Raw genomic sequence first — 14,662 nt, forward strand, 5'->3', positions numbered from 1 at the left:
GATGAACTTACTCGATTGCGCTTCACCCAGCGTCGATGGCAGGTGGCCTGTTGCTGTTGCTGCTCCTGGACGCTGCAGCGACGGCCGCGCTCCAGCCAGGCGGCCCGTCCCTGAGCGCACTGTGCAGATCGACATACATAGATATATATATGCGTGGGCACATATATGTATGTATATATATCGATCGGGTGGTGATCGGATGATCGATTTTGAGGTATATGTGGACAACGAGAGCATACGAAACATCAAAAGGCGAGTTTATCGTTTATCGATTACAGCGATGACGACGTATACGACGCACATACACAAACACACAGCCACCCACATACAAACACACACACACGCGCGCACGCACACGCAGATTGTGGTGGTGGTGGTGGTGGTGGTGTTGTTGTTGTTGTTGACGGTGGCAGTGGTTGGTTGGTTGGTTGTTTGGTTGGTTGTTGTGGTGGTGTTGGTGGTGGGCAAATGCATAGAAAATATATACAGTTACTGTGGTTAGTTCGACTGTGAGAGAGCGGTGGTTTACTTCATATTTATCTTTCAATCTTCTTTCAATTACTAATATATATAAATATTTATTCAAAAGCATACAGGAAAAGTAAATCAAAATAAACTGAATAAGTACAAACTCATTTCACAAGTTCAACGACTAATGCAAAAGCAATCAAATTTAGATATATGTATATATATGTATATATATATATATATATATATATATATATATATATATATATATATATATATATATATATATATACTTTTTTTTATATATAATTTTCAATCCAATTTCAAAATCTTATTTCATAGTTTTGCTTGCGGTTAAGAATTCGCCATCAATTACAACAACAATATAATTTAATAAGAATAATAATAACAAGAATAACGATAATTATAGTTAAAATACTGAGCTGAGCCAATTGGATAAAGATTTTCGATTCACTTTCCTTTGACTTCTCACAGTATTCGTAAATATTTTGTCGGTTTTCTTAAAAATGCATGAACACACATCGATTAGGGTTAAACAGTAAACAGTTAGGAAACAGATTAAGGGGTAAGCAGAGTAAGACTTAACCTTAGGATACTTTGGTTAGGTAGAAAGAGAGAAAGTTGTCAAAATAAAACTTAACGAATAATCAATGAAAATAACAAAGTTTGAGGGTAAAGAAGCAACATGAACTGCATTCCAAACACTATTAAAGTAACCATAGCTCCATATGCATAAATCTTGTATTATAGAGAAACATAGACATCGTCATGCCGCAGCTGAAATAGCGTAAATCTTATACGGTATATGGTATATAAATGTATTTACATTTCATTCATCATATCAGTCATGCAAAGTAAAAAAGAATTGAAAAATCATAGCGAAATATATTTATTGGCGGCTTTCGGCAAAGCGAGCTTCACCAAGGCTCGACAGGATCTCTTTACACATTTCCCAGTATATTTCAAGGAACGTTGGAATGAATCTCAACTTGAAGCACGTTGAGACACTGTAGACATGACATGTAATAATCGTGATATATGATATATATGATTTATTTATTTGCTTTTTAAAGTAAGTTTGCTGCTAAAATCAGACAAACAGAAGTCAATGCCATTTTAACCTGCACACACAGCAATATCTAATCTCACCCACCCGCAAACACACACACACTCACACACACCTACTAATGAGTCGCGACTTGCGGGCGCTACAGAAAGCCTCAATACTCTATAGACTCTGCCGATAAACAAGGCGCTGCCTCTAAAGCAGCTACAAAATATGCTGCGTGTTGGTAATAAGGCAAATAAAATGTCACACAAATACAGACACAGACACACACATACGTACCGAGTGCGAGTGTCCTATATATAAAGAAGAGATATATAGGTGTCGCCTCTATATACACACATACACACATACATAAATAGCGTTCGGGGTATGCGAAAGTCTCAGGTTGCACGCTCGACTTTCGTTTCAGTTTTTAAGGTTTTCTGGATACCCTATACTATTTTATGAGGTATTTAGAGCAATGTCGATAAATACATGTAAGAAAGACTGAATAGGGATGTGGAATAACAAAGACCTTAGAAGAAGCCCACATTGCTTGATAGGGGTTCTTCATAGAATTATATTCGTTTTCTTGGCTTACATGTTTTTCTCTTTTATATTTCGATTATCAGCAAGTAGTATAGTATATACGTGTTAAGCCCAGAAATATCAATATATCTGTATATTAAATTATCGAAGAATTTGTAAAATAGATTTTATTTATGAAATACAGCGAAAAAGAGAAGAAATCGATATTTATCGATTCTTTGATTGCTGATTAAATGAAAGCACACAAAACTGGCACACATATACACTAACAAAAACTCTTCCTAATTCGAATTTATGAATTCTAAGATGATCGCATACATACTACTATTCGATACTGAAGTTTTCCTCATCGGCCACTTCAAACAACAAAGTTATGTAAGTGCAACCGAATGACGGGGCATCATACAGTCAGGCACTGCCGTTTGCTTTTTTAGTACGATTTCTGATTCTCATTTCTAGTTTCGTTTGCTTTTCGTGTGCAAAATCGCAGCCACATGGACACTATCGATCGGTACTGGCTGGAACTGTGTGTAATGCCCCGACTGACTGCCACATACATGCATACATATGTATATGTGTAAACATATATATGAGAACCGTAGCTATAGCTGTCTGTAACTGGAACTGCCCTTGACTCGACGTATTCCCGTTGTTGTTGTTGTCGTCGTCGTAGGTGTAATCAACAATTTGCGACTCTGATTGACGAATGACGGTGAGCACACGGCCCAACCTCTCATAACTAGCTGACACGCATTCACGCAGCCGAAAAGGAGGTTCAATAAACTAAATCTTGTTCTATATGTATGTAGGTATGTGTGGGTGTGTGTAAGGATATGCATATGTATATGGATATGGCAATATTGTGGGCAATTCTGCAGCTAACTTAATATAATAATAACAACTCTTCGCCGGTCCACGCGTCGCTCGAACATTTCCCTGGCCATATTTTAGACTTGACAAATGAAAAGAATATTTTGCACACACTTTACAGTTGACACGCCAGTTGTTCATTAATCTTTGACCTTTGGCATCTAATCGTAGCGTATATTAGCTCTGTGTACTCTCTCTATATATATATATATATATATGTATATTTAGTGTGTATATGGCAAGACCCCGACTTGTAGTAGCTAACGCATGCGGGTTCTCTGGTAACGTCGCCTGTTTCTCTCATTTACCTTAACCGTTCGTAACGTGGAAAGCTGCTAAAATTTTGTTAGCTTTAGCTAGATTTTGTTACTACCCATTCTTGTCGTTGTTGTTGGGTGACAAAACGCTAATGAACAGCGCACACGAAAGCCATTGCCAGTCAATCTGATGTCTACAATGTCGCCGCTGCCTCGAAAGCTGCCCTACAAAATTTTATGTTGAGTTTTTAACGTTTTTATGGCTAATCGAAGAGCTGTCGGCAAAGCGGTCACGCCGGGGTCTAACAATATGTATAAGCTCGCTTTAGTTGAAAGGCCTTCACATTTACTGGCGAAAATTCTTCTGCAAGTTATGAGGCGAAGAACATTTTATCATTTCATAAGGGAATTAAAGAAAACATGAATCCTCTTAATTACAAAGTGAATCACGGAAGTATGACTGAAAGGCTGAAGTATTGCCTAAGGCAGATTAAATAACCTAAGGAGCCAAACTTGAAATGACATTCATATGCTTATATAGTTGGAAATATAAAATAAATGAGAAACTTTCCTTGAAGGATTGTTTTTAAAATATCTCCACGCTGTTTTGAATTGCCAACAGATTAAATATTATATATTATTTATTCAAAAATCTAAATATATCGGAAGTAGAAATCCTCTCTCATTCATTTTCCGCTTGTATACGAATTTCTGTTTTAATAGAGTTTTTTTATTTGAGCAACTAAATTAGGTTTGAGTATTTTTCGAACTTAACCTCGAGTTGATTACAGCGAAACTTTTGTTTAATAACAGTATGTAATTAACATACTTGTAGGCTGTGACATTTGTTGCTGGCCCTGATGGTCGCCATTGATTTTGTTGTATAATAATAAATTGTTCTGTTGCCACAAATTAGCATGTACTTGGAGCCTACTCCTGCCGGGAGGAGTTGGCGGGGCTCGCCCACAGCAGGAAATGTCGCACATTTATTGTGGTTCATTGATTGTTCCGATTGCTCAGATTGGTGCTGGGGCTTTGTTGACTGCGCACTTGTCGTAAGCAGACAGCCAGAATATATAATGAGCTCTGCTTGATTTAAGACTTAATCATTAATCAACATCGTGCGCCTGTCGACATCATAAGTTAGCTGACAATTGTGACTGTAATCGACCCGGAATCTGTCTGACAAAGCTCGGGTTAAGTGCTCGATATTGTTAGCATGCTAGGCGTCAAAATGCAGCCATTGAAATTTCAGATTGTTCTGAAGTGTATAGATGTATGTACATAACTGAATTGATAATCTAGTATAGGTATTCTATATTGTGTTTATGAATCAGTCAGTATTTGCAGGAATCTTTTAGGCACTGTGAATAATAAATTCTTGCTGTTGTTCAACACTGGCAATATCCCAATCATATCATCGTTAGTTTTAAGTGACAAGGATATTTTTGAGACTTTCAAAAAAAGTTGTTGGGTAAGTGAAGATCAACTGTTCCAGTGTTGCCATATAGAATAGTAAACTATTCTTTTCCTGATATTCGGGAATGTTCTGTACTTTATACTTATACATAACTGAATTTATATGTTAGTGTAGGTATTCAATATTGTGTAAATCTTAAAGCTCTTATGAAAATGGCTTTGCACAGTTTAAAATGATATATGTCAAATAAACTATTTAATCCTCAAAGCTATTTTATAATCCCATTGATAAATGGAGATGATTCGAGTCGCAAGCAGAAAATGAACTCCAATCAGTTCTGATTTGGCAATTCGCTTTTATGTTGGGTGCAAATGTCTATTGCAGGCCACAAGAGCTGTCAAGTAAATAGATATATTTAGATATACGGACAGATTAGAAGGCCCTAGTTGGGCCCATAACTTAGCATGCATAACGTAGGGCACGTAGTCCAGGTCCCGGTTCGGGTCTTGGCATGTGTGCAAACTTTATTATGCAGACTCGAGGCGACTCGTCTCGACTGAGCTGGGAGCAGGAGAGTTGAATCGAATCAAGTGTAAAACGCACTTGAAAAACTCAACAATCAAATGCGCTGCTGGCACAGCTAGCGTACAGGTGGGCTGCGAGCCAAGCTCTCTAGTTGCGCAGGCTAATGAAAAATGCAACTGCAACGGCAGAAGCTGAAGCAGAAGCAGAGGCAGAGGCAGAGGCAGCGGAAAGGAGCAGAGTAGAGGAAACAGCCGCAGCTGGCTCTGACACACGGAAAAGCGCATAAAGATGGAAAAACGTAAAACTCACGAAAGGCGCTTTAGACAATGCGGCTGAGTGGAAAGTGGGGTTAGGGGCTTGTAGAAGATGCTGCTGCTATTCAGGGACACACACACACAGAGATAGACATTACGGGCAATTTCACTAAATGACACTGAATACCACGCCCCGTGCCGCGTTGATGCTTCTTTTGTTTAGTTGTCGCAGCCCTGAGGCCGGAATGCCTTCAAGGTGTTCGCAGCTCATGCGGCGAATGGGTTTTGTGTCTCTACAACCAGCTTACAAGTGGTCCAGGCGCAAAGGAAGCGTCGGTCCTGCAGTGAATACGCTATACAAAGCAGCATTAAAGCGAGGTCCAGGCATAGCCGGAGCTTTTGCTACAGGGGAGCAGTTCATTATGGCCAATAATAATGCTTTGGGCCACTTCAATGGACACAACCGCAAGGTGACCCACTCGAAGGTCCTTCAAAGGCTGCAGCCGCACATGCTTGACCCTGGCTCAAGCAGCGCTCGCAAAAAATGTATCCGGCTACACACACATGGAGCCCAATGTAAACGCAGGCCAGAATTGATCCTTAAGACATCAGTCGAAGCTTGGTTAGACGTCAAATAAAGACGTTCAATCCGTATATATTTTGTTTCAATGCATTGCACTGCTTATCAAATTAGCCCCACTGCCAGTCGCTTCAGCATTTCTTATGCTCCCGTAAACGCAATCGCAACGAAATTCAATTTGGACTGTGTTAAACGCATAAGGCCCTAAAAACGCATGCAACACATGGGGCAGACACATGAAGGCCGCACACTCGCATCGAAATCAAAGCGGAAATTGCAAAGAAAAACTGCTCACAAAGGGAAAGTGAATGTGAAAGAGAGAGAGAGAGAGAGGGATGCAGAAAGTGTGTAAGCAAGCAGAGCAAGTCAAACCGAAAACAATTTTAAGGAAAAACCACAAAAGAATGAAATGGTCCAAGTTCGCTTACCAAAGCAGGAAGCGCCGGCAAAAGCTCAGATTGTATAATGAAATCGGAATCGGAATTGGACCAGTGGCGCATGGTCTACAGATACGCTCATAGGGGCCCGGCCCCAAGGGGAGCTGGAAAGGGGGCCAAGCATCTAAGCCGTGGGCACCGCAAATTAAAGTCGTTTTGCGGCTAAATGCGCCGCAGACTGTTATACAGAGAGTGTGTGTACTCTATGCATATGTATGTGTTATATATATATACATATACACCGCTCTATTTGTGTGTGTGTAAGCTCTCTGCTGTAGGGCGTACGCCCAACGGAAACGAACGGTTATTTTAGCTTTTCTTTTGTGGCACTTCCGACTATGGAATGCAAGCGTCGCGACGTTTTAGTTTTGAGTATGAATACTCTCTGTTCTAGTCGATATGTAAAGGGTATAATAATTCGAGGACCCAAAATAAATCTGAAAATTTGCATTTACTTTTAATGATATCATTCAAATATCTCTGATTATTTACAAATTAGTTTCAATATACATATAGAGTGAGAGAAGGAACAAAAAAAAAAAACTAACTCAGATGTTGACTAAGAAGTCGAAGCTAATTGAAGGCATATCGCAAGTTGATTATCAGAGGAAGACAAATCATACCGGAAATAGAGTGAGAGAGAGAGAAACAAGGAGCGAGTTTGGCATGTGGACCAAATGGACTTAAGAACTAATAGAAAATGGAAAAATGGAAAAAATCAGTGGCCATTGATCAGGAAACCCTCGCATTTGGCTGCGCTCAATTTCACATTAAAGTGGAAGCGGCTTTCATAAATCACCAGGCAAAGAGGATGAGCGGAAGACTGTGACGAAAAGAGAGACGCAGAGAGAGAGAGAGAGGGAGAAAGAGAGAGAGAGAGACTGGAAGAGCGCTGAAAAATATGCTACATAATTTGTTCGCAATAAAATTTTTAAGAAACTGCTGCGCCAAGCACTGAAGCTCACTCAGCAGTTCTCAAGCAGAACAAGGCAGCATGTCAGAAGGATGGCGGGGGGGTGGGCGAGTTGGGGTTAGAGGGAGTGGATTGTGCAAACCGTCCTATTTCAGTTCCATTTGATTGCAGCTCTGTGCGGCTGTTGCATTTTGCCCCAGGAAAAGCAGCAAGCTTCCAAAACTTGTATCTTGACATCGCGGCAGGCTGTAGTCAAGTTATGGGTGTTACATAATAAAGTCTTACATAGAAGTATCCATATTAATTACTTACTTGAAATACTCTTTAAAATCAAAAATAAATATTTGTTGATTTCACTTAAGGCTTACCACAATGTTTAGACACGAACATAAACAGGCGCGAGCAAGAAGAATTACATCGAAAATTTTAAGATTTTCCTCAGATTCTATATAGTCACGAGTACATGGGATAATTTATACGGATTCGATGGAAGACTGGAGCTAAGAGGCATATTGTGTAGGCCTAGCATAATATGTACTTATATACTTATTCAAAGTGTGTGCCTACCAGAGTGAGGCCTAAAAATACCCTAGAATATTTCAAGAAAACGTTGCCAAGGCCAAGGAAATAATATAGTTTATCGGAAAGTGCATTAGTTCAGTTAATTGTGAGTGTTAGCTTTTTTTATTGCATCAGCAGGTTAGCAGCCCCAACGTCGGCCTTCATATAAATCGTCATGCAATTACTGACAGGCCTCACATGTCAAGCCAAAAACAAACAGAAGTGGAAAAAAAAGAAAAGAAAGGGGGAAAAAAATGACAATTTCGTATAATAAAGCGCATGCGAGCAACGCACAAATAGAGCTAAGAGCGTAGAGATAGAAATGCATATAAAGTGAGAGGATGATATATTTAGAGAGAGAGAGAGAGAGAGATAGAAAGAAAGAGAAAAGACAATTGTTTGCACTTGTTTTCATAATAAAGAAGAGGCCAGCAATGCAAACATGCAAGAGACACGATAATTGTTCTGGTTTACGATAGTTCGATAGTTAATTGGCCTGAACGATAGTTGTGATAGGCCAATACGCGCATACAGTCACGCACGTATTCACCCACAGACGCACACGCATACATACAAGCAGATTTAAGCTATACTACTAGACCTAGCTAATGTCTTTGATCACATAGAGCATGGGCCACAGCACAGCACAAGTAAGAGAGAGAGAGAGAAAGAGCGGGTGAGAGTGAGAGTGAGATACAGTTAAGAGTTTTACAATACTTATATAAATAATTAATATTGAGAGCTAGACAGAGAGAGATAGAGAGTGAGAGAGCGAGAGAGACAGAGCGAGAGATATAGAGCGTTGCGGTTAGACGTTTAGACACCAATATATATAAATAATAATGATATTTCTTTAGACTGTACCTAATTCTCACTTCGATTTATCTGAAATTTTTGATTCACGCTTTGCACACATTAAGTGAGTGAGAGAGAGAGATACAGAAAGAAAGCGCATGATAAATTGCAATTTGATGTAGCGTACCTGCGTTGATAACAAATAAAAGAGTAAGGTGATAAGTGTGTGTGTGTATATGTAAATGTGTATGTGTATGTGTTGTGTGAGTATTTACTTGACTTTTTGTATTCGATTTTGGTGCGTGCTTCGAATAAGGAGAGCGAAAGGGATAGAGAAAATAGTAGAAACGATAAGCAATTTGTATATTGTGTCCGTATATGTATGTGTGTGTATTGAAGTGTGTATCAAAGAAGAGCTTCAAGATGAGCGCCACAAAAGAAAAGCACTTTCCATTTAAGCGCAATTTGTTTGTGCCACAAAGTGTCCATGAGGCAACATGAGTTCAAATAAGAGAAAATCAAAAATTGCAGGGTATGTTAATGTGAAGTGCACAGTATGCACCATCAGTTAATATGCCACAGATTTGAATGTAAGGGTATATGCGCCCAAGAGTATGCTCTATAGAATTCTATGGCCCAGAAAGCTCACCAACTCTTTGTGAATTGAAAACATTTTGGAAAATTTACCCAAGAAAATGTTTGATTTGAATTTTGTTGAATAGCTCTTTCATTTGCTTAAATATGTAAGGCGAAACTCAAAATTAAATAAAGTTTAATGTAGTTTGTATAATGGGCTGATTTTTTAAAGATTTTGCTTGGTATGGTTTTTGATTTGGAAATTTTGTACAAATGGTTGGGGCCGGCAAAGCTAAACTGAAAGGCTTGCTAGATCTACTAAGAACACAGTATATTATGTGATTATTATGTATGTAGGTAATACGCCATCTCCGACTTACCCAGAGTGCTGCAAAAGAACTTACAGAACCCACAACTAAAGTAAAGGCAATAATGATAAGAGAAAACAAATAAAAACCAAAATAAAACAATCCCCGAATCTCTTAAACTAACGCGTATCGTTGCGGTATTTTTGGTATTTTGTTTGGTATTTTTGTTTGGTATTTTTGTTTTAGTTTTTTTTTAGTTTTCAGCGCTTGCTTCAACATGTGAATGTTCCACAAAAATTCAATAAAATCGTTTTTCCATTTCAATTTGGGTCAAAATATTCCATTTTCTCTTTGACATTCCCCAATCGAAATGTCAAAGCGAAAAGTATTTTGTATTTCTTATGCTTTTTGTAAAACATTCAATTTTTGTTTCATTGTTATATTTGTTCTGTTTTGGTGTTTTAGATACTTTTTGTTTTATTTGCTAAACTTTGGCTTTGTGGAACAATTTTCGCAATTGAATCAAGTTGAGCTCCTAGATCGAAAACGGGAATGAGAGGCAAGTAAGCTTTACAGAATCTTGTTGGGAAAACTTGATACCATTTGTCATATTTTATAGATTTAAATGCATATTTGTTTGCTAATGTGTGTGTGTGTTACTTGTGTTTCTTTGTATTCTCTAGGTACTTTTGGTTGTTTTTGTTGGTGGTTCGTTCTGGTTGTTAGTTAATGTGGCATACTTTCTTTTCGTTTATCATTGGATATGTTGATTTGAATGTTGGGTGTTTTTCAGTGTTCAGTGTGTTTCTTTTCGTTTCGTTTCGTTTCGGAATGACTACAAATCAAACAAAAGCTTTAAGATGAGCGTCCAACTGAACTGAAATGATAAGCTCGTCAGCCCAGTCGCAAAGCGCACACAAAATACTATTGAAATATCATCAAATACTTAACACACTCAACTTGTTGATTGCCCAAATTGATTTATGCTAATCACTGCACTAATGCTAAATTAATTCAGCCACGCCGCATTTGCATGTGGCTATAAATGCACGAATTTATGGCTACGTTCTCTGCACAGGAGCGGTTTAGTGGCTCAGTGGTCATTGACTGCAATTAAATAGGTTTTGTTTATTCAAATATGTTTTAGTAGTGTAAATATGGAATCGACTACAATGGATCCATACCAAGTTTTTGCTTTTGTATAAGAAATTGCTAAAAGAAGTCACATTTAACTAGATTTTAGAAGATTTTAATAGTTTATAATTTTACCATGACCCAAGAACCTTCAAAAGATGGTAAACCCTCGTACATTGAGCTTGCTGTATAAGTCCCAATTTTATATTTATTTAGCTTCCTATGCATTTCATTTGTTCGTTTATATATGCATAGTTTATATTGCAATATTTTGTGTGCGATTGCTCGTCGGCTTATATAAATATAATGTGTGAATGGCATGAGTTGGCAGTCTCTGACATATTGTTTCGCACGTGTGACTTAAATTAGGTTGGCAGCTCTTGCAGTATAGTCGCTCTTTGCGCACTCTACGGGATGTGGCAGGATAAGGTTATAACGTATATTTATACGTATATATAACGTACTCAAATATACATACATATATATAGTATAATAATATACATGATGAGTGGCTCGTTTAAATCAAAGCAATGAAAATGCCTGTAAATATTCAATGCAATCTTAATGCTCTTTCGCTTTCTTGGCAACGTCGATGCAGGCATGGCCCTGTTTTGCAGTCTATAAAATATTTAAAATATTTTATTGGCCTTTGGCACAATCCGGAAACAAAAACAAAAAGATTTAACAAAATGCAGACCAATAGAATATTTTAAATATTCTATATGCAAGGCGTCAAAAATAAAATGAAAGTCAAACAAAAAATGTGTGTAATTATTACATTTAGAGAGAGAGAGAGAGAGAGAGAGATAGAGAGAGATAAATAGAGAGCGAGGTGAGAGTAGTCCAGGCAAAAGCAATGGATTTATTTACAGGCATTTTCATTGTACTTTCAAATTACAACCAACTGCAAGACGGCAACGTGAATGGAACAACGCTATTGCGTCACGTAAGTGTCCATTACGTTACGCACACATACAAATTGAAATAATAAGTAACACGTAACGACAATAAGAGAACTCATGTTGCATATGTATTCTTTTACTTTTTTTGTGGGTGGTGAATTTTTGGGTGATTTGTCACTTACTTCCGGCGGTGGCGGCGGCGGCTCCGGCTGTGGCGCCGGTGGCGTTGTCACGTATGTGTTTTTCTAGTTACGCAATTTTATAGAAGGAGTTACGTAAACGTAATGTGATGATTGTTTTACGTTTTTCGCAACGACAACGAGACGCAAAAGATGGGTGTCAGTATTTGATTTTCGATTTTCGATTTTATTTTATTAATAGAAATGTAAAGAAAACGTAAAAGATTTGCGTGTTTATTTTGATAGAATTTAATTTCGTGTCATTTAGAGAATGTATCGCAACGCACATTACGTATGCGTAGCACGTTACGTAAGTAGTAGCAAGCGAAAGTGACAGCGCGTATAGAACATAGAACAGAATAGTAGATGTACGAGTGTGAGTGTGAATATGTGAATGTGAGTGAAACCAAAACGGAAAAAGTCGAGTAATGTGTGTAGGAAACTTGATCAATGGATCGCTCTGATCAATACATCAAGTTTTGTGAAATAATAAGTATGTGTTTACATTTACGTGTGTTGCTCACTAGAAACTACAAAAGAAAAGTTGGTGATCGTGTGGGTTTTCTTTTCTTTTTTTGTGGTGTTTGTGTTTCGCAAATTGTTTGATGTGCTTTATATTCTGTTATGTAGATAGTTTGTATTTGATATTTCATAGCTCGATTTTTATTACTAGTTGATTTAGTTTTGAGTTAAGTTAATGTGGAAAGTAATTAGAAGCGGTTTGCTTGATAGTTTTTGTTGTTTGAAGTACTACGGGGCTAGTTAATCAAAGGGAGTTTAGGTGCAACGTGTGTGTTAGAAAGAGCGCACTATATATATAAACGTATATATATGTATGTTTGTTTTGCTTGTTTCTGTGGAGTGAGTGAGAGTGAAGCTACACACGTTGTTGTTTATATATTTATTTAAAGAGATAGAAAGAGAGAGTGAGGGACAGAGAGATAGAGCGAGAGTGAGAGAGAGCGAGCTAGAGCGTACTCAGTTTACAGTTTGTTTAAAGCAGGTGCAATAGGCGAAAGTGTATTGGGATTGGGGTTTGGTAGTGCAGTACAGGGCAGTACAGTAACTACATATAAAGCTAGGAGTGAGGGGGTGGGGTGACGTGACAGACAGAGACAGATATATATATAGATAGGATAAACGGTAATAGAGCATTTTTAGAGTCATAGTTAGTTTACAGATAGATAGACAGTTGGAGACAGAGATAGAGAGAGTGTGTGGGAGAGATAGAGATAGAGACAGAATTGAAGCCGGAGAGGGACAGAGAAAGAGGTGGCTGGGTGGTGTGTCTTAGAAGTAGAGCAAAAGCGCTAGAGTTATATATAAAGATATATATATTAATAGATATATGTACGTATTTATAATTGAAAAATAGATGTGAATTTAAGCTAATTGTACAGCGCAAAAGGTAGTTGGCTGGCAGAGCGCTCAAGACTTGAAATAAAATCTGTGTAGGTATATCTAGAGTTTCATATATGAATTTTATTCACTACTAGACTAAAGACAGAGCAAGAGATAGGTTAGGTTCGTTCCAAAGCAGTTGATAGATCTACTGTCGGGTATACACTGCATATATTCTATATATGTTTATATGCTTTCATTGCCAAACAAACTTTTTGGATTAGAGAAAAACTAGTTGTTAAACCTAGCGTAGAGCTTGTGCTTTACCTCTAGGCACACTACATAAAATAAAACTAAGACAAATGCTCTGTGGGGAAGGGCTTGACGAAATCAAAATGGAGTGTGTCTAGGCGGAAAGAGATAGAGGCAGAGATAAGGAGAGACAGTCGTGGGAGAGATATAGTATACAGAGAGAGAGAGAGAGAGAGAGAGAGATAAAGAACTTGAAAAGATAGTCAGATAGTATAGAGAGTGGGGTTTTGGGTTAATTAGTATACGGCTTAAGGTATATCATTTAATTGTATTGGATTCAGGTTGGGGGCTTTAGAATTTTGTTTTAGCTGATGATTTTCATTTGACGGCTTTTAAATTCAGAGAGATAGAGAGAGATGGAAAGAGAGAGTTTAGCGCTCATTACTTATTCGTTTAGATAAGTTTTTAATTATAGGTAGAAAGTAATTGAACTGGTTTCTGAGTACTTTTCCTTTCTATTCGTTTATATTGAGGGAGAGAGTGTAGTATATTATTATAATTAAGTATAGTTTTCTTAAATATTTTTTTTTTTTTTGTAATTATTTGGTATTTTATATTATTACCCATGACTCAGGTGGATAACGAGGAAATGGAGCTATTTCTTTAGTTGCTACATTACTAGGCAACTCAAGTCTTCCACCTAATTTTCGTAGCTTTCTTCTTCTCGCCACCCGAGATTTCGATCTTAGCATCAATGCGGCCTGCATCTTGTTTGTTGTTGTTGTTCTTTTTTTTTACTGGTTGTACGGTTTTGAACGGTCAAAAAACTGTTACCGCGCGTAGTCGTTACAAAATATACATATATATCTATATGTCAATATAAATATATATATATAAGTGAATGTGTCTAGATAGTAAGAACGTTTACGTTACGTAAAACTTAGCGTCAGTACGAAATCAATGGGATGATACAGGTTACGTTTAGGAGCTTAAAAACGTCAAAACTAAAAGTCGTGTCAACAATATACAGTTGGAGTTCGAAGTCAATCAATAGCAATATCAATCAATCAATCAATCAATCAATCGCTTGCGTACGAAATTGTCACGTTTGGGGCTTAGATTAACGCAACGTCGTAAGAAATAAATCGTATAATGAGCGCACGTTCGATTAGGCACAAGGAGGAGGAATATAGAAATATATATAAGTATATATATTTTGTATATATAGAAGCAAAGAGTATTATAGTATATATTTCTTTTGTTGCTGTTGTG

The 14,662-nt window shown here is 37.6% G+C and overlaps 1 protein-coding gene across 6 annotated transcripts in view; it reads right to left on the reverse strand.

The window, feature by feature from the left end:
• Nucleotides 1–14,662, reverse strand: part of LOC6578088 (mucin-5AC) — a 55,997-nt gene that overhangs the window by 5,067 nt on the left and 36,268 nt on the right. For 2 of the 6 annotated variants that reach the window (XM_044009263.1, XM_002003974.4), the window contains exon 2: nucleotides 12–119. The exons of 1 other annotated variant lie outside the window; for it this stretch is intronic. In XM_044009263.1, coding sequence (XP_043865198.1) covers nucleotides 12–119 — 108 coding nt within the window. Of the gene's footprint in view, nucleotides 1–11; nucleotides 120–11,800; nucleotides 11,864–14,013; nucleotides 14,643–14,662 lie in introns of those variants that run through there. 3 more of the 6 variants (XM_015165986.3, XM_015165985.3, XM_044009264.1) reach the window with 3 other exon arrangements.

This window comes from Drosophila mojavensis, unplaced genomic scaffold (assembly GCF_018153725.1).
Source record: "Drosophila mojavensis isolate 15081-1352.22 unplaced genomic scaffold, ASM1815372v1 contig_49, whole genome shotgun sequence".
In the NCBI taxonomy this organism is placed as follows: Eukaryota; Metazoa; Arthropoda; class Insecta; order Diptera; family Drosophilidae; genus Drosophila; species Drosophila mojavensis.